This window comes from Leptodactylus fuscus, chromosome 4 (genome assembly GCF_031893055.1).
Source record: "Leptodactylus fuscus isolate aLepFus1 chromosome 4, aLepFus1.hap2, whole genome shotgun sequence".
NCBI classification, from domain to species: domain Eukaryota; kingdom Metazoa; phylum Chordata; class Amphibia; order Anura; family Leptodactylidae; genus Leptodactylus; species Leptodactylus fuscus.
In genome coordinates, this window is record NC_134268.1 from 132,315,436 (window position 1) to 132,336,833 (window position 21,398).

General features: G+C 43.8%; 1 protein-coding gene across 1 annotated transcript in view; it reads left to right on the forward strand.

The window, feature by feature from the left end:
* The first annotated feature begins 3,491 nt into the window (after positions 1-3,491).
* ANKS6 (ankyrin repeat and sterile alpha motif domain containing 6) overlaps positions 3,492-21,398 on the forward strand; it is a 54,658-nt gene continuing 36,751 nt past the window's right edge. The window contains exons 1-5 of the mRNA XM_075271096.1: positions 3,492-4,008; positions 7,679-8,181; positions 8,713-8,757; positions 10,983-11,187; positions 17,126-17,232. Of these exons, the coding sequence (XP_075127197.1) occupies positions 3,665-4,008; positions 7,679-8,181; positions 8,713-8,757; positions 10,983-11,187; positions 17,126-17,232 (1,204 nt within the window). The 5' untranslated portion in view covers positions 3,492-3,664. The remainder of the gene's footprint in view (positions 4,009-7,678; positions 8,182-8,712; positions 8,758-10,982; positions 11,188-17,125; positions 17,233-21,398) is intronic.

Consider the following 21,398-nt stretch of genomic DNA (forward strand, 5'->3'; position numbering starts at 1 on the left):
TTTACCAACTCCTCCATGGTCTCAGTGTCTGGCTTTACTGCGGTAGCTGCCTTTACCCAAGGACATTCACAGCTTGGAAACTTTAAAGGGGTATTCCCATGTACATAATCATATCTATATTTGTAGATAATTAAAAGTTAAACATTTTTGCAAATATAAGTAATTAAAAATTCTGCAGAGTTTTAAAGATTTTCTCTAACTATCTTAGTGGTGACAGTCTGTTGTCTTGATCGGTTGCCTTGGATACGACCACTAATGCAGACACTTTCTATGGTCTGGGACTTGTCAGGAACCCAGCTATGATTCTCTTATTGTATCCGGGTTATCAGGCAGGGACACTACATGTATCAGAAGATATCCCGGCCACAATAAGGAAATCATGGCTGATTTTCTGACCTTAGAAAGTTTCTGCGTTCGTGGTCGTATCCATGGCAACCAATGAAGATAACAGACTGTCACCACTAAGAAAGTTAGAGAAAATCTTTAAAACTCTGCAGAATTTTTAATTACTTACATTTGCAAAAATGTTTAACTTTTAATCATCTACGAATTAAAAAATAATTATGTAGATGGGAATACCCCTTTAAATTCAACACACGGTTGCCCCTAGCAACAGTCTCTGCCTGCGTCCTCCACCCTGCCTCCATCTTTCGTCTCTCTGGAGCGCTACTGCACACGCTGCACACAGTGGCGTAACTACCGCCGTAGCAGCAGAGGCAGCTGCCACAGGGCCTGGGACATTAGGGGCCCAGTGACAGCCGCTACCGCTGCTATCATTATACTCAGAGGTCTTTTCGGACCCCCGAGTATAATGAACGGCGGCGAGAGGGAGAGGTAAGAAACATAAAAAACACTGTTACTTACCTCTCCACGATCCGGGCAGGCTTCAGCCTAGTCGTCTGACGTCTCATGACCCCGGCCTGCGTCCCGGGTCATGTGACGTCTGACGTCATTGAAGATGGACTACTTTGTTGGCCGTCATCGTAGGAGCCGGGAGATAGGTGAATAACAGAGGTTTTTTTTATGTTTTTTTCCCCCTGGGTCTCCGATTATTATACTCTGAGGTCTAAAAAGACCCCAGAGTATAATAATTGTTTATGGGTGTCCACAGTGGGACATAATACTGTGTGCAGGGGCCACTATGGGGTACAATACTTGTGCAGGGGCCACTATGGGGGATAATACTGTGTGGAGGGGCCACTATGGGGGATAATACTGTGTGCAGGGGCCACTATGGGGGATAATACTGTGTGGAGAGGCCACTATGGGGGATAATACTGTGTGCAGGGGCCACTATGGGGGATAATACTGTGTGCAGGGGCCACTATGGGGGATAATACTGTGTGCAGGGGCCACTATGGGGGATAATACTGTGTGCAGGGGCCACTCTGGGGGATAATACTGTGTACAGGGGCCACTAAGGGACATAATACTGTGTGCAGGGGCCACTATGGGGGATAATACTGTGTGCAGGGGCCACTATGGGGTATAATACTGTGTGCAGGGACCACTATGGGGCATAATATAGCGGGCAGGAATGCGTAGGAGGGGTCGGTCGAGGTCTTCGGCGTCGGTCGGGGGGGGGATCCCATGTCAAAAGTTTGCCACGGGTCCCCACCATTCCTAGTTACGCCACTGCACCTGTGCCATTTTTGTGAATTGAAATGTGCAACCGTACTGCGCATTTCAATTCACAAAAATGGCGTGTAAGAAGGGGGCCACACGGTGGCTCAGTGGTTAGCACTGCAGCCTTGCAGCGCTGGAGTCCTTGGTTCGAATCCCGCCAAGGGCAAAAAACCATCTGCAAGGAGTTTGTATGTTCTCCCCGTGTTTGCATGGATTTCCATCCCATACTCCAAAGACATACTGATAGGGAAAAATGTACATTGTGAGCTCTATGTGGGCTCACAATCTACATAAAAAAAAAAAAAAAAAAAAAGGCGCTTAAGCGTGCGCAGTAGCGCTCCGGAGGGAAGAAAGATGGGGGCGGGGAATCAACAGGCCAAGGAGGACGTCTTAGAGAGAAGACACGAGAGGAGGGCGTGAGCGAAGGATGACGTTGAGCAGTGCACAAACCGCCCACCGTGCATGGTAAATATGATTTGCATATTCGTTTTTTAGGGTCTTAGTTTACAATGGGGGGTCTTTTATTTAAAGATTAGAGGCTTTTTAAAGGCTATTCAGGGATATTTATAGCTCAAATTGCTAGGCCTCGGGCAAAGCCGACTGCGCATGCCCACTGGCCACAAGAAAATGGCCGCTTACAATACTGTGTAAGCAGCCATTTTTCTTGTGGCCACGGGCATGCGCAGTCGGCTTGGTCCTAGGCCTAGAAGTTTGAAGCCAACCTCCAGAAGAAGACACGTCAAGACCCTGTTCCTGAAGAAGATGGAGGCGTTGCTGGAGAGTTCTATTGCAGCATTGGGGACGTCCCCAGTGCTGTTTGAGCGCTGGGGCCCGCCCTCAGTGCTGCGAGTGAACTCATTTGCATACCGGCGGAAAACGGGATTTTAACTGAATGGCGGCGCAGAGAAGACATCAAAAGGTAGGAGACAAATAGCCTTTCTTAAAGAGGACCTTTCACCATTTTTCACACAGGCAGTTCTATATACTGCCGGAAAGCTGACAGTGCGCTGAGTTCAGCACACTGTCGGCTTTCCCGATGTGTGCCCGATGTGAAGAGCTTACGGTCCGGTACTGTAGTGCTCTATGGTCAGAAGGGTGTTTCTGACTGTTAGCCAGGAACGTCCTTCTGCCTCGCGGCGCCTATCACGCTGTGCTGTGGAGCGGGGAGGAACTCCCCCCTCCCTCCCTGATAATGCTCATCTATGGACGAGCTGTGTAAGCAGAGGGAGGGGGCGTTCCTCCCCGCTCCACAGCATAGCGCGATAGGCGCCGCGAGGCAGAAGGACGTCCCTGGCTAATGGTCAGAAACACCCTTCTGACCATAGAAGAGCTACGGTACCGGACCGTAAGCTCTTCACATCGGGCACACATCGGGAAAGCCGACAGTGTGCTGAACTCAGCGCACTGTCAGCTTTCTGGCAGTATATAGAACTGCCTGTGTGAAAAATGGTGAAAGGTCCTCTTTAAGGCTATTCCTATGTGTTAGGGAGAAAAAAAAGTTTTTAATGGTAGAATCCCTTTAAAGTACTGTCATTGGTTTAACACCCTTTTTCCTGCTGACTCCCTTTAAGTGGAGATAAAGAATAAATAAATCTCTCTTATGACATCTGAATGTATGATTTTTGTCTCGTTCACTGATAATTCCTCATTGACCAGCAGAGTGGTGTCCTGTGGTGTCCTCCCCCAGCAATACGTGAGCCTGTAACCACATCAGCCATGATCCCTTCCGGCAGACTGTTACTACCTAGAGGAGCCGCTGTAATCTCAAAACGGGACAGTGCAGGACGACTGTAGCAGCGCATGCGCAGTGCGCCAGTAAACTTGGACTGACTGGGAATGTCTGTGTAGTACGGAGTCTTCCGAGGAATGTCACCGAGCTGAGTGTACAGAGCGGAGGCGGCGGTATACCCGGCAGTGTAGCGGAGCCTCGTCCACAGGCCCTGACCCCAGTCCCTCCCTGTGCCTGCTGATCCGTTACTTTCTCCATTGCAGGGGGTGCAGTGCGTGGCAGGCGCCGGGCCGGCTCCGGACTTGGAGAATGACTCCTTCCTACATGGAGTGCACGATACCAGCCCAGTGTCAGCTGCTCTTCCGAGCTTGTGAAGATGGAGACCTTGAAAGTGCCCGCAGGCTGCTGGAACCGGACACTTCTAGCGGCTCGTCCAGCATCGGGAGCCGTGTTGGGGATGGGTCGGTGCCTGACACTGCAGTGGAGAGCTCCACTCTGGTGCCCGTAGACTCCACAGACGAGGATGGGAATACCGGGCTGCAGCTGGCGGCCGGGGGCGGACATGAGCCGCTCGTCAGGTTTCTGCTGAGGAAAGGGGCCTCTGTGGACAGCAGGAACCACTATGGCTGGACACCGCTCATGCAGGCTGCCAGGTACTAGTACACATACTGTTACTAACATGTCCTCACGATTTGTTGTCGAATGGTCCCGTATATGTCAGTGTAAGACACTTACCTGAGGTGGAAAACATGGCAGTACATCCCAAAGATCTTCACACGGGTGTGATTTGTGCCCCAGTCATTTCTGGGGAATGACTTTTCTCTTTTTTTTTGTAATTATTCCACTCTTTCTGCCTGCAAGAGCCATATGGTTTAAAGAGGACCTTTCATCAGATTGGGCACATGCAGTTTTATGTACTGCTGGAAAGCTGACAGTGCGCTGAATTCAGTGCACTGTCGGCTTTCCCGATCTGTGCCCGGTGTAAAGCACTATCGGTCCCGGTACCGTAGCGCTTACAGTCAGAAGGGCGTTTCTTACGCTTAGCCAGGGACGCCCTTCTGCCCAGCAGCGCCTATCGCACTGTACTATGTGAGCGGGGAGGAACTCCCCCCTCCCTCTGCTCACAGTGCTCGTCCATAGACGAGTATTATCAGGAGGGGAGGGGGCGTTCCTCCCTGCTCACACTGTACAGCGCGATATGCGCTGCTGGGCAGAAGGGCGTTCCTGGTGTCAGAAACGCCCTTCTGACTGTAAAGCGCTACGGTACCGGGACCAATAGCGCTTTACCCGGGGCACAGATCGGGAAAGCCGACAGTGCGCTGAATTCAGCGCACTGTCAGCTTTCCAGCAGTATATAGAACTGCCTGTGCCCAATCTGATGAAATGTCCTTTTTAAAGAGGACCTTTCACCTCCTGGGGCACATGCGGTTTTATACACCGCTAGAAAGCCGACGGTGCGCTGAATTAAACGCAATTCAATCGTCTTTCGCGTTCTGTGCCCCCGCTGAAGAGTTATCGTGTCAGTACCGTAGCTCTTCACCATCAGAAAGGCGTTTCTGACAGTCAGTCAGGAACGCCCTTCCTCACAGCAGCGTCTATTGCGTTGTACTGTGAGAGCGGTGAAGAACCCCCTCCCCTCCTGATAGTACTCGTCCATAGAAAAGTACGGGAGGGGGCGCGTTCATCACTGGGCAGTAAGGAATGCCCCTTCTCACAGTACAGCGTAATAGATGCTGCTGTGAGGAAGGGCATTCCTGACTGACTGTCAGAAACACCCTTGTGACAGTGAAGAGCTGAAACAACCCTTTTAACGCTTAAATAAGCTGGGGGAAGTGCAAAAAATAAAAGTGCATACTCACCTGTCCCCGATGCTCTGGTGACCTTCCCTGACTCCTGGTCCATCTGCTCCAGCAGGCCTCTTCAGGAGTTGTGCTGATCGCTTTTTATTCATTTTTTGGGGAGGTGAAATTACGAAAAAAAATGGTGGTTTGGCTCTTTTGAGCTTTTTTCCTGATACCACTTTCACTGTATGGGAAAATTCTTTTTATATATATGTATATTGTTTTTGTTTATTTGTCTTTATTTTAACGAGGACCCTTCATGGTTTGGGGCACAGGCAATTCTATATACTACTGGAAAGCCGAATTCAGCGCACTGTCGGCTTTCCCGATCTGTGTCCCAATCGGTCCCGGTACTGTAGCTCTTCACAGTCAGAAGAGAATTTCTGACAGTCTGTCAGGAACATCCTTCACTGTTCCTGACAGAGTGTCAGAAACGCCCTTCTGACTGTGAAGAGCTACGGTGCCGGGACCGATAGCTCTTCACCCGAGGCACAGATCGGGAAAGCCGACAGTGCGCTGAATTCAGCACACTGTTCACTTTCCAGCAGTATATAGAACTGCCTGTGCCCAAACCATGAAAGGTCCTCTTTAAATCTAGGGATGTCTAGCAGTTCTGATCAGACGTTCAGTTCAAATGATACTGCAGTAGAATCTCGCAAATATTGCAATAACTGATCTGAAATAACAGATGTGAACAAAATCACGTCGGTTATCCTGGCTGATATTCGTTTTCAGTTATTTTTCGAACAGCCCTATTTAAACGACAGACTCCAATGGAGCCTAACAGTTCCCATTCACTATAATTTGATCCACTGGGTTTTCATTTTGGTGTCAGTCATTATCCTTGGCAAAAGGTGGAGCTTGGATTGGAGGTCTTTTATTTGTACAGGAAATTTTACAGACTCTACACATGAATTTCTGGACAGATGCTCCTATGCAGACTTGAGCATAGCCTTACAAGGTACATGACATGCACATATTAGATAAATGCAAATCTGAACATAGCCTTACAGAATACATAAATGTTCACATATTAGTTGACTACACATGTGAATGTAGCTGTGCAGATTACATAAATTTGCACATTTGTTAAATGTACATATGAACCTAGCTTTACAGGGTACACAAAGTATGTACATATTAGTTGATTGGATATTTCTGCTCCTCACGTTAATTAACTGTTACTGATACTGTATATCTATAGCACATCATGGATGTTAGTTATAGTCTTCATGTACAGCCACAATGTTACTTTTCTCAAATATCCCCCCCCCCCCTATGACAGCAACACAGGAGCTTGTATCTCCACCCACTATTAGGGACAGGAAAAAAAGCGCGCATGAGATTAAATAGCCTCTTAAAGTCATAGGTGTGTGTAGGACTTTCAGGCATAGGAGACTTTAGCACAAATGTGAACGTGACTTTAGTCCCTATAAATCTGTACCATGGAATGGTCTAAAATTGGTGTTAGTAACCTGATTCCTGGTATTCAGTTATCACTGTGCTGATATCGCACAGGTGACTAGTAGTTTATTGAGGGACAGAACATAGACAATATTAAAAGGGTTGTCCAAGAATATTAGGTTTCTCTACGTTAGCTGGGGAAGGTGAAACCTTCCCCCCCCCCCCCCCAACATACTCTCCTGTCCCTGGCGCCCCAGAGGTCATTGCAGTGGAAGTCCTCCATACCATACATGGCTGCTGAGGTCAATTATCAGCCTAAGGAAAGGAACTGGAACGTTCTGGGTCCTTTTCTGAGGCTGCTGATTGGCCTCCATGGTCACATGCAGAAAGAACTTCCGCCAGAACAGGAGTTATTTTAGGAGAAGGGAGCGTGAACTTCCTTCACGTTTCCCATTCTTTCTCAAGCCACTCTTGGTTTTGGTTAAACAAAATGCTGTGAAATCTGCAACTAAAAAGCAACTTCCCATTGAAATGAAAGAGTCACAGGGAAAAAACTGGCAAAACTGCCTCAAAAAAAGTTAGCCATTTTTTTTTCTGCCTCCCATTCATTTCAGTGGGATGTGGAAGGCAGAAACTGCCTGAAGATTAATCTTGAAGCTTCTGTTTTCCTCTGCCTGACTCCATCTGAAATGAATGGGAGAGTTTGGGTATGTTCACACGGCAGAATTTGTCGCTGATTTGGGGATGGATTTCACCCCTGAATGCTGGAAAAGTTTCGCCAGGATTCCGCCTCCCATTTGTTTTCAATGGAAGATGCAGATCGCAACAGGATGTGGGAAAAAAGAAGCGTTCTGCTGACTCTTGCCGCGTGATAGGACAGTGGTGTTGCAGTTAGATGCTGAAGACCATAGTAAGTTGTCAAAGTTACCAGAATTCGAGGATAATTTGCAACTTTCATTTGATATGTTACATAAGAATTTTGGTAATTCATATTGCTGTACTGGTTACTCACTATCGAATCACCTATTAATATCTTTAATTGTATTTGATTTATGTTTTCACTTGTTTTACACTTTAGATCTGGACATCTGAATGTTGCGCTTATACTACTTGAAAATGGTGCCGATGTCAATGCCCAGAATCGTCTAGGAGCAAGTGTCTTGACAGTGGCCTCAAGAGGAGGCCATGCAAGTGTGGTGAAGCTGCTTCTCGAGAGTGGGGCTTTTGTGGACAATTATGACCATTTTGAGGTGAACATAGTGAGTAGCAAATGCCACAGAGAGGATATGCCAGAGATTACTGCTCTAATGACATCTGCCCAGCACGCTCATGAGGCTGTGGTACGCTTATTATTGGATTGGGGCGCCGATGTGAATTATCGTGTAAAGACAGGATGGAGTCCGTTGATGTTGGCAGCTCTGCATGGACGTGTAAGTGTCGCCCAGCTGCTGATAGATAGGGGTGCTGATCCGGATCAAGTTAACAGTTTGGATAAAACGCCTTTTGAAATTGCCATGAACTTCAAACACAAAGATATGAAGGATTATCTGGATTCTATAACTACGATTAGACCCAAGACCGGTACGAGGCAACTGTTCTTTTTGTTGTTTTTCAATTTACTACGAAAGAAAACTGAGGGAGGGGCGGAGAAGGCAGGATTTGTACCAAAATGAGCTACTTTGCCACTTTTTAAGACAGTGGGTGGAGATCAAAGCTTGTCAGGCAGGGACATCTGGGTGCATCAAATCTACAATAACTCCTGTCAGAAAACTATCATGAAGTTTTTGAAATCTATATGAACTTGAGTCTCTACCAAGGGATTTCTGATCAGCCAGTATTTTGAAAAATACATTCCCAAAATACACAGATGCACCCACAGGCTTGTTGGTTAAGCCTATACACAAACAATTCCATGTGACAGGTAGACAAAAGAAAATCCAACACAGCCAGTTTTGGTTGTGAACAACTTTAGTTGATGGTCTGCTGTATGGGATGAATGTTCAAAATGTTCTACCACTTCTTATACGTGACAAAAAGCAATGGAAATGTGACAGAACTCAAAAAAGCTGAACTCTTCTTTACTAATTTTTTTATTTTTTTTATTTTTTACAGATGAAGAAAAGAGACGACCAGACATTTTCCATGCTGTAAAAATGGGTATGTGTATTATTTGTATGTGCACATGTTATAACTGGAGTTACCAGTGGGAAATTTGATCTTGTGAGCAGTTACATTCACACTAAAAAACAGGGTTGCCAAATTACCCAGTGTGCTTGGAAGAGAGCTAGCTTTGGGTTTTGTGAGTGTAATTTATGAACTGACTTTTCTTCACTAATGGTTGGCCTTTCCCAATATTCGAGATCTTTTGAGTGTCCCAGTGGACAACATATTTGATTTACCGTATAAGCCGAGTTTTTCAGCCCAGTTTTTGTGTTGATAAAGTGCGCCTCAGCTTATACTCGCGCCAATACGGTAATTGAAAATGTCACATGACTAGTCCTCAGTGAAAGACATCTGTGGGAGGACGCTGGAGCAGCGCTGCTGCCGATAGGTGAGTGGTGAGGCAGCGTTGTCTCCAGGACCGCCCCAAGATGTTTCCAGAGCATCTTCTCTGCTTTGGAAACATCTTAAGGCGGCCCTGGAGACAGCGCTGCCTCACCACCCACCTATCAGCAGCAGTGCTGCTCCAGTGGCCTCCCACAGATGTCTTTCACTGCGGACTAGAGATGAGCGAGTAGTACTCGATTGAGTAGTTATTCGATCGAATACTACGGTATTCAAAATACTCGTACTCGATCGACTACCACTCGCTATTCGAATGTAAAAGTTTGATGCAGGACCAGCATTGATTGGCCGAATGCTATAGAGTCGGCCAATCAACGCTGGTTCTTCTCCTACCTTTAGAAGTCTTCTCTGTGCAGCTTCCCCGCGGCGTCTTCTGGCTCTTCATTCACTCTGCCAGGCATCGGGCCTGGGCAGAGCCGACTGCACATGTCCGCTTGTAGTGCGGGCATGTGCAGTCGGCTCTGCCCAGGCCCGATGCCTGGCAGAGTGAATGAAGAGCCGGAAGATGCCGCGGGGACGCTGCAAGGAGAAAACTGCTCGGAGGATTCAGCCCGACCCTCACTCGTGGACTTGGTAAGTATAATTTGATTGACCGTTGCCTACCCCTGAAACGAGCATTTTCCCCCCATAGACTATAATAGGGTTCAATATTCGATTCGAGTAGTCGAATATTGAGGGGCTACTCGAAACGAATATCGAACCTCGAACATTTTACTGTTCGCTCATCTCTACTGCGGACCAATTACCACTCGAGTCAATACGGTAATTGACTCGACCGTATTGACTCGGCTGCAGTGGGTCTCCACTCTAGGAGGAAGGGGGGGGAAGAGGGTTATTAGTTATTGGTTTTAAGAGGGAATTTTAAATCAAGGAAAGAGCGAGGGATTTATGAGTATAAACTTATGACCCTGCTTCAAACACTGGAGAAGGGGTTAAATCTGTCACACGGGTTTATGGCATCCTACAGAAATCACTGACATGAGACCCTGTGAACTGATAAGAACCTGAGAACCTGGAATTGTTTACATTGTTTCTAACAATAACTAATAACCCTCTTTCTCCCTCTTCCTCCTAGAATTCTATCCCTATGTGTCCTTTTGTACATAAATATGCATCCTTCAGAAATGGTTTATAAATTTACTTGAGAAAGGAGCCGAGAGTTCCGAAACGTTGTAATCTGTCATCATTATTAGTTAGCCATTAAAAAGGTATCAACTACTGAAGACTATCAAGTTTAAGGATATGAGAGTAGTATAGATAAAAGAAGTCCGGAGAGTAACAGATAATTAGGTGAGGGGTGCAGTGATAGAATTATAGGGTTTTTGCGGGAGTGCTTCTTTAAAAATCTTTACAATTATTATATTGCATGTCTTTGAAGACAGTGTTTCCATCATTGCATCTCATTGTCATTGTCATTACTTTATGGAAAGGTAGTCTGTTGGCACCCAAATCGCCACACATTTATGTAAATGAGCTTGTTGGGCCACTACTGCTAATGCACTTATTTTGTTCTCTCTGCCATATCCCACCATAGTTGTAGACCATGATTGACATCCACAGTCATTCCCATGTCAGCTATTGCCTACACAGTTGTTACTGCTAGGTGGTGTAGAGGAAAGAGAACTGGTGCACCAACAGGTGTTTACATTTAAACATCTCTAAAAAGTTAGGCCTTTGGTAAGCCAAAAAAACTCCAAATATGTCTGGAAAGCTTGGGTACTTCTCAACACAAATCTTTCACTTGTGTGGTTAATTGGGAACTGGTAGGATCACTTTAATAAATAAAATATATTTACACTTCAAACTTTATTTTCTAGGGAATCTGTCACTGGTTAAAGAGATTGTGGATGAAGATGCCAGTCAGGTCAATGCTGTTAATGCAGATGGGGCATCTCCACTAATGATAGCTGCAGTAACTGGCAAACTGGAACTGGTACAACTCCTGGTTGATAAGAATGCAGATATAAACAAGCAGGACAGTGTCCATGCCTGGACAGCCCTCATGCAAGCCACCTACCATGGGTAAGTTTATTGATGGTTACCAGCATTCAGCAGATTGAACAATAGATAGGTGCAAATGTAATTGTGTTTTAGTCTTTGTTCACAAAAATCACTCAGAAGCTAGCATCACTTTAGACAGTCTGTTATATATTACTTAACCGCTTTACGCTATTTCACGTACAGGCACGTCAGGGAATATGGTAAGTTCCCACATGCCTGTACGTGATGGTGATCGCAGGGGCTCAGAAGCAGAGCCCGTGCGATCATCATGGGAGCCCGACTATATCTGCCAGCCAGGCTCCCGCTGTAACAGCAGGGGCGGTGATTGCACCAATCCCCGCTGTTTAAACCTTAAAGTGCCATGATCAATAGCGATCACGGCATCCTAAGGGTTTGTCGGCTATACAGAATGCCGCCGGCGGCATCAGGAGCCGGTGTTAGCTGGGTTAACCCCTTGGATGCCGGCTTCCAAAGGGTTCCGTTATGTTACTGCTGGCACCCCCCGTGGCGAGGTTGCCGGGTGCCGGTATCTATAAATTGCAGCCTGGGATCTGGCCAGTGACCCCCAGGCTGCTAAGGCCCTCTGTTACCTGGTTTATCCTGCCGGGATGAGAAGAAGTTAGCCTATGAGTCTGCATAGACTAATTTCCTCTATAGACTGCAATACACATGTATTGCAAGTCTATAGTTATTATAGAACCAGCGATCCTCTTTGATCGCTGGTTCTAGTGTCCTTATAGGACAAATAAAGAAAAAAAAAGTAAAAAAAAAAAAATAAGTGTGTAAAAAAAATAAATAAATTAAAATTTAACATATTTATAAAGCCGAACAAACTCCCTTTTTCTATACAAAATGAATTACATAAAAACCCCAAAATACTAATAAAAACAATACATTTTTACGTTTGGTATTGCCGAGTCCGTAACAACCTGTACAATAAAAGTGACTGTATTAGTGAAAAACAAAGAAAAAATAGTTAATTTTCTTGTAAATTTGGAAAATCGCTGTTCCACTTGTAAGCCTTGTAAAGTCCAAAATAAGTTAAAAGACAATCAAAAGATGATGCCGATATAAAGCAGATATATGGTAGATAATATTTATTCATGTATTTGGATGATATGACTATCTGCCTGAAAAGCAGAGAATTTCACATTTTGAAAATTGCAATTTTTTCAAAATTTCCATCAAATTTCCTATTTTTTTTATAAGTTAATTCAAAAATATTGATCAATGTTTACCACTAACATGAAGTATAATGTGTTACGAAAAAAACAATCTCAAAATCACTTGTGTAAGTTAAAGTGTCTAACAGTTATTGCCATATAAAGTGAAACATGTCAGTTTTGAAAAAAGAGGCCTGGTCCTTAACGCACTTTTGGGCTGTGTCCTTAAGGGGTTAAAGACGAGTCCAGTGAAAACCCTTATTTCCGTCATTACATTTGATTGTCTTGCACTTCTTGCAAGTATACTGCACTTATTTCCCAGCCTAAGATCCTGTCCACTTTGGTCAAAACTTTATCCAGATTTCCACATTATTACATAGGCATCTTGAGGCAGTACTATGGCTCAGAGATTATGACCTAAATCAAGATTAATTGAACATTTTACCTTGATTTCTATTAATGATTATTTTAGGACCCTCCTTATTTTACATGCTATGCCCCCTATTTATATGTGGTGCCATGCCACTGGTTTTAGGTTTTGTTATTCGTATATCAACAATCCTGGTTGGATAATATACAGTTAGTGACTAGAGATGAGCGAGTAGTATTCGATTGAGTAGGTATTTGATTGAATACTATGGTATTCAAAATATTCGTACTCGATGGAATACAACTAGCTATTCGAAGTAAATATTCGATTCAGAACCAGCGTTGATTGGCCGAATGCTATACAGTGTATAGCATTCGGCAAATCAACGCTGGTTCTGCAGAAGGCTCGTCCTTGCTAGTCGAGGGAACTGACTTTTTCCTCATAGGAATGAATTGACCAGCATTGATTGGCCAGTGTACAGCATTCGGCCAATCAACGCTGGTTCTGACGGAGGCTCGTCTGTGAGGAGGCGGAGACTAAGATCGGACCACAGCAGTCTCCAGTGTGGTCCGACGAGCCTCCAGCAGAATCAGCGTTGATTGGCCGAGTGCTAATCAACGCTGGTCAATTCATTCCTTTGAGAAAAAGTAAGCTCCCTCGTAACAGCAAACTGCCAGCTCTCCTGACTAGCAAGGACGAGCCTGCTGCAGAACCAGCGTTGATTTGCCGCAGGCTCGTCTTTGCTAGTCAGGAGAGCTGGCAGCTTGCTGTTACAAGGGAGCTTACTTTTTTATCAGTGCAACTGCAAGCGCTGTGCAGTTAAAGTGCACGGACCCCATAGACTATAATGGGGTCCGTGTGTGTTAACTGCACAGCACTCCTCCTAAACACTCTCCTCCTGCTATTCGTGGACTTGGTGACTCTTCTTTAGTCGACTAGTGGTTTCCCCTGAAACGAGCATTTTCCAAAGTTTCTTAAGGCGGGACCAATTTTTGGTTAAGAATTTTGCTGGGGACTCTCCTGTATTGTACCTGGCCACATCTGAAAAACAAATGCCCCTACCTGTAGTCTACCTTTTATTCTGCAGTAATCTTTTAGCACCATATTTTGCCTTTTATTCATATCATCTGGAATTTTGGGGCCCCATAACGTTAAAATTTGTGGTCTCCCATCCTCCCCGATATGTCTGGCAATTTCCTGCCCTTTGGCCCCCACAGTTTTATATGTAATGTTTCCCAGTTCTCCTCACACAGTATAATGCTCCAAATTGCCCCCCCTCCATAGTAAAAAATGTTCCCAAGTGACACCACAGTGTCATGCTCCACAGTGGCCCCACATAGTATAATCTGCTCCTCATGACCCCTCACAGTGTAATGCTCCCCAGTAGTTGGATGCCTCAGATGCCTTCATTAGTGGAGATTGGCAAACCACATATGATTCCTTTTGATGAATATTTGTGAGATCCCCCCCCCTCCTTTTGGCTTCATATTGTATTCTGGAGTCTGTACTGTAGTGCAGTACCGCACAGCATAATTGCCACTGATCTTTATAGATCAATAGTATAAACAGAGAGCGGTGTTGTAATCAGAGATGCACTGTTTTTACCTTGCTATAGCAAAGACAATTGGTCACAGGTGGTTATCGTTTTAGGAAGGCGAACACAGACTAGGGGGGAACTTAAAAGATGAGGCTTTATTATTTATTTATTTATTTATTTTTAGTTTGCTTTAGCTCATATGCAACTACCATTTTTTTTTTTTTTTTTCAAAGTATGGAAAATCCTTAAAGGGGTTGTCCTGGATAAAAACTAATCCCTACACTAATCTAAACACCCTCCCCCCGCCTACTTTCTAAATAACATACTTTATCAAAAATGTATATTTATCCATTTCCCACATCATGTGATCGCCCCTGGGACATTTGCTGGTTATCTGGCAACCATCCATTTTTCTGACACAGAATGTCACTACTACCCCTCCCCCCCCATCCACTCCATCATGGTATCCTCTCCTTCTTCCAGGCTTATTCCTGCAGGATGGCTCCTCCCTTTTTTCTGACTGCTGGCACACGCTATATACCCAGCACTACTCTGAAGCTGATAATCCACCTCTACTGTTCAGTAGAGCTGGATTGTCAGCTGCAGAGAACAGAGCAGTGCTGGAACAATAGCGCACACCAACAGAATCAGAAAAGAATGGGCTTTCCCACAGGAAGACGACTGGAAGGAAGAGAGATAAGTATTTAATGGGGTCGGGGGTTGGGCTGAGTAGGTAGGGAATTGCTAGAAGTGGGTAAGATAGCTAGAGATACAGGGAGGGGGTGAATGGGAGGTAGAGAGAGGGTGGAGTGAAGTGAGAGGTAGTTAGTTTGGAAGTTACAAAGCAGGAAGCTGAAACATTTAAACAAATACAGAAGTTTCCAGAGCTCCCAGAGACACCCAGAAATCATTGAAAACAGGCTAAAGGTATATAGGTGCATTTATTAACCCATTAATAGCACTAACAGACCTTTTTTTGAAAAACATTTTTTCTATAGCTACCAAATCAACAACTGTCACCCTGATCTCTATTTTCATGGACGAAGTATTGGATAAATTAAAATCTAAAATGTTTAAGGCATCTTTCACATCTGCGTTCGGTATTTCGTTTGGGGAGTCCACTTGGGGATCCTAGTCTATGGGGTCTGTGTGCTTTCATAAGCTCACCGCTTGTCAATGTGTTCAGTATTCTGTTCGGAGGGTACCCAAGCGGACACCCCGAATGAAATACTGAACACAGATGTGAACCAGGCCTAACTTATTGTCTAAATGTCCACAAATTAAAATGGTTATGATCATAGGAAAACCCCTTTAATCTAATTTAGCTTATGAATCTGATTCAGCAGGGAATTATAGTTATGTTAGAAAGTTTCCAAGACCTTATGTGTATTGCATGCTGCTCACTTTGGGTTTGACACCCGGACCTGTACAGAGTGTATCCGTGACAACAGGGAACTGCAGCTCTGCTCCCTTTCACTTGCATAGGAGCAGAACTGCTTCCAGCTGATAGGTGCGAGTCTATGTGTCTGACCCTTTCATGTATAAGATACTGATAACCATCATTGTCCAATACACTTATGGTCTTGGACAACCCCTTTATCTTTTCAGAAGCCATCCAATTGTCAGGTCATTGCCTCCAACCTGGACTGATTAAACAATTCTAGTGATCTGAAGAATCTGTTTGTATAAAGGATTGAAAAATAACACAAGGATTTGTTGGTCTTGGTTTATATGATCATGAACAAATTCCTCTTACTGATGATGTTTGTTTATTTATTTTATAACAATCGCTAAGAGGAGATTTCTATACAGTGAAAGTCACATCATGTGTTCATCAAGTCACATCAGCTTAAGGGTAGGGCATCAGACTTTTAACACCCAGGTCTACAAGACTGCGACCTGGGCCTCCATTCACACTAAGTTTTACCAGATCCATTCTGTCTCTGCCGATGAAAGTTTGGGTCATAAAGTTCTGCAAGCAGCTGTGCGCTAGGTTGTTGACATGGCCGTATAATTTCCACTTTCTGAGACTGCTTTAGGACATCCCATGGTGCTGTGTCCTCTAGTGCAATAAGCGAGAGAACTGGATTTTTTGGTACTCACAGTAAAATACTTTTCTCGTTATATTCACTGGGGAACACAGGTTCCACCCTTTGTTCCTGCCCAAGCTGTTTTGATTTTTTTCGGGTTTTGGACATGTGGGTGGTTGTTGGTTCCGTGTTTTTTTTTTTTTTTCTCTCCTACTGCTGCGGTACAAACTGACTAGGCACAGTGTCTGTGAGAGATTACAGCCCAGAGGCAGAGCCAACAGCTTATCATTCTCCTAGTGTCAACCTTCTAATGGCTGGGTCTATACCCATAGTTCTGTGTCCCCCAGTGAATACAACAAGAAAGGGATTTTATGGTGAGTACAAAAATTCAGTTTTTTTCCACTGTCCCAGTTCAGTCATCTAGTTAGTTTTGTTTATTTGCTTTTGCCCTTTTTCAAAAAATAACGTTACCCTAACAGAAATGGAAGTCTGTGGAGCTCAGAAATTCACATCTTCCAAATATTGTGCTTCTATTTGTATATATAGTCCATTTTTGTTTTTTATGTAGTTCAAATTTTGTAATCCATTGTGACATGTATGGATAACATAAAGGAGTAGTTGGGAAGTACAGTTACCTTCTGTGTTTCATATTTGGATCGCTTCCATTGCATTAGTGCCATCTCCCTACTAGGTGACAGACTTGGTGTTATTTTACTACATCTTTGTGCCTGAAAATTACATTTGGGACAACCTTTATGGGATACATGTTAATTAACTTGCTTTTTGTAGAAAACACCAGCTATAGCATCAACTTAAGAGCTTTAATTTTTAACTTTTCTTTTTCTTTATATCATCTTAGAAACAAGGAAACTGTAATCTACCTGTTAAATCAAGGAGCTGATGTGAACCTGCGTGCAAAAAATGGCTACACTGCATTTGACTTGGTGATGCTCCTAAATGATCCAGGTTTGGAGTTTTATCCTCTTAATAGTGGATGATATTACTTCTTAACTACTCTGCATACAAGTCTTTCTTTTACTGTTTCTTGTAGGGCGAGTGTAGCCTGGCACCTTTTATAACTGTTGTTAAAGGGGTATTCCCATCTACATAATTATTTTTAAATTTTTAGATAATTAAAAGTTAAACATTTTTGCAAATATAAGTAATTAAAAATTCTGCAGAGTTTTAAAGATTTTCTCTAACTTTCTTAGTGGTGACAGTCTGTTGTCTTGATCGGTTGCCATGGATACGACCACCAATGCAGAAAATTTCTAAGGTCAGAAAATCAGCCATGATTTCCTTATTGTGGCCGGGATATCTTCTGACACATGTAGTGTCCCTGTCTGATAACCCATCTGCAATAAGACAATCATAGCTGGGTTCCTGATAAGTCCCAGACCATAGAAAGTTTCTGCATTAGTGGTCGTATCCATGGCAACTGATCAAGATAACAGACTGTCACCACTAAGAAAGTTAGAGAAAATCTTTAAAACTCTGCAGAATTTTTAATTACTTATATTTGCAAAAATGTTTAACTTTTAATTATCTACAAATATAGATATGATTATGTACATGGGAATACTCCTTTAAGGACTTGAAGCTAGCCTGGAATCACGTTAAAGGGAGTCTCCATTTGAAATATCATTGTTTAACTAAATACATATTAGAATAGCCTTTAGAAATACTATTCTAGTCCTACCTGCTCCCAGACGTTTTTTAAAGAGGACCTTTCATGGGTTTGGGCACAGGCAGTTCTATATGTTTCTTATTTATGAGCACTATTAGGAGAGGAGGGCGTTCCTCCCCACTCACACAGTACAGCGCGATAGGCTCTGCTGTGAAGAAGGACGTTCCTGACAAACTGTCAGGAACGCCCTTCTGACTGTAAAGAGCTACGATACCGGGAGCTCTTTACCCAGGGCACAGATCGGGTAAGGCGACAGTGTGCTGAATTCAGCGCACCATCGGCTTTCCAGTAGTATATAGAACTGCCTGTGCCCAAACCCATGAAAGGTCCTCTTTAAATATTTAGTTTGAAGCTCAGGGAGTGTTTCCCCTGTGCTCTAAGTACAGTAGCGTCATGTCCCGAATGCTGCCTCCTGGCCTTTTCCTTCACGCCCTCTTCTTGGAGATGAGTTCTCCTCTCCTCTTTGTTACAATCCCACTCATGCGCTGTGCGTTCAGGTGAGCACAGTACATTCATTGAGGAACAGAATAGATGGCCGGCGGAGCATGCTTTGTGTGGTTGGGCCCAGATTCGAACATACAGGGCATACCCCGCCAGCAAATACAGTGGCTATTGCTGATGCAGTAAAGAGGAGAGGAAAACCCACCTGCATGAAGAGGGTGTGACTTACACCATTATAGTCAATGAGTTTTGCCGGGCTCCATATTGAACTGCTATTTTTAGCTGTCCACCTCTTCATTGTTCAGGTTTCCCAACGGACCCAAACACTGGATAGCCAGTGCTAAAGTGAACCTAGCATAAACAAAACAAAAAGTAGACACAAAAAAGTTAAAAGAATGAGGCTGTATTAGTAATCATGTCCTATAGTGTAAAGTTAAACTAGACAGTTTTTAAATGTGCGATATTACACTGGATTATTCTGAATCTGGCGTATATTACACCACCTATTTGTGGCTTTAGATTATGGGGCACATTTTAAGTCACACACCAAATATCTGCGATTGTGGGGCAGCCCAACTACTTCATAAATGGCTGATTGTCATCCAGGCGCAGTAAAAATGACTTTCTGTAAAAGTAAATATACAACAATTTATACATCTAATTAACGGAGTTGTCCTGCTAATAAATTTAATTAAAAGGGTTATCCTGTTTCTAACATTCTATATGGTCTGGGATAGGCCTTCAATATTAGATCTGTGGGGGTCTGACACCTGGGACCCCCATAGATCCCCAGTACCCAAACAGCATGGCTCTCCCTGCAATACCTACACTCACCCCTAAAGTTTGTATGGCAAGTCAGCAGCGCGACTCTCAGTATGTAAACAATAATGAGAGCTGCTCTATCTGGGTACCAGTTGTCTTCAAGGTTCCCGTATGTCAGACTTCACAGATCTAATGATAGGCCATCAATGTCAGAAACCAGTTAACCGCTTTAATACTGCTGCTGAGGGGCCCTTAAACATAAACTGTTACTACCCTCTCCTCAGTCCTCCACCTCCATCAGCAGCACCACTACAGCTCACCTGTATACAGGTCCTCCAATCGCAGGCTTCAGTGTTCCTCTTCACAAACAGCACATTATAACAGTTGTGTGTCGTTTGTGAAGAGGATGCACAAATGGGACATCAGTGGTGATGAGAGCCAGAGAACCTGTATACAGATGAATGGAGCTGCTGCCTCTGGAGATGGAGGTCCATGGAGAGGTGAGTACTGGTTTGTTATGTTTAAGTTTCCCCTGGTACCTGTATTAAATAGTAAAATTATGAGGTGGACGATGTCAATAATTGTAAAATATAATTTAAATTAATGATTTTATTTTAAAGTCTACATTGCTAAAAACTGACTCTTTACTCTGCTGTCCTTGTGCCCATCACCCCTGGTTTTAGGCATGTCTGCCAGAAGCATGCACATTTGTGATCAGAGGAATCCGTGTTAACTTATGCTCAGACCTGGTAGCTGTGACATGGCTCTGCATGCAAGTGCGTTTTACTGTTAGTTCACACTGCAGTTGCTAATGGCTGTTGTGTCTGCCATCATAGGATGACAGCAATGAACATTAAACTGTCACAGAGAACAATCACTTATTCTGTGTCTGTTCTCATTGACACTAATGTAAACAACATGACAGAAACTAGCATCCATCATGTTTATTTACTTTTATAATGGAAGAGAAAGTCCTGACAGTAAAGAAACCTGATAGAAGCTTCCTGTTGTTTACATCAGTGTTAATGGAAACGGACACAGGATCAGTCTGTGACCGTTTAATGTTATCCTATGACGGTAGACAACAACGGACTTTAGCAGTGGTAGTGTGAACGCCCCCTTAGATTGAAAAAAACGTATCGTCCACATCTGGCATCACTATGAAGGTGCTATTACACAAGTTTTAATGAGAATGTGATGTACCATTATTATTTGGCCACATCTGAACTTGCCGTTTTTCAAAGCTGCAAGTTCAGGTACAGTAATGGGATTATCTGTAATATATTAGACATTAGTGGCAGATGCAAACATTCATGTATTAGCACCCAGGGGCGTAACTACAGAGAGTGCAGCGATAGCTGTGATACTGTGTCACAGACCACTATTTTATTTTTAGCACAAGATAGGGGCCCAATTACAGATTTTGCATCGGGCCCATAAATTGCAAGTTATACCATTGTTGGCACACGTAGGTCAAGGTTATGCTTTGGTGTGTTGTTTTTTTGCAAATTAAGACCTCCATGCTTTTTTAATTCCAATAATGCAAAAACTCTTTACTACTTTTCATTTGTAAGCTGTTTTTCAATTTACTAGCCATAGGGTTGAAATACATAGTAAAATGTTCTTCCCATTACTGCAGTTTTTAAAAAAAATCATGCCGTTCTTGACTGCCAGAAGAGCCATGTAAACCCGGCTTTATGCCTAGCCTTTCTGTAGCACTTCTTGTTGAAGAATTGGTTTTAGCTGTCAAGCAGTCTTGTGCACTGTTAGTCACTTAATGATAAAATCCAATATTAGGCTAGGTGCACATTTGAGTTCGGGTTTCCATTTAGGGGGTCCGCTTTTGGACCCCGTGAATGGAAACCTAATCAGCTTAAAAAAGCTGTTCCCTTTGGAAACCCCTGGACCCCATAGACTATAATGGGATCCAACAGGTTTCTGCCCGAAAAGGGCAAAAAATGCTGAGAGAAAAGCGTTGAAAGCATTCTGCATTTTTCAAGCGCAATGGGGAAAGGAATCCCCAAACAGAGAACAGGCATAGTGAACCTAGCCTCCGTTCTACAAAATATTTAGGGGTATGGCCACATGCTGTGACAACATGTGCCTGAAACCCTGCCTACCCATGGTGTTCATTTGCAGCTTTTGCAGCAATGTGTCATCATAAGTGCAGGTCGATTATTGGTAAAATCAATATTTGGTGAGCAACATATGTCATAGGTTATAGAACTATTTTGCTCTGTGG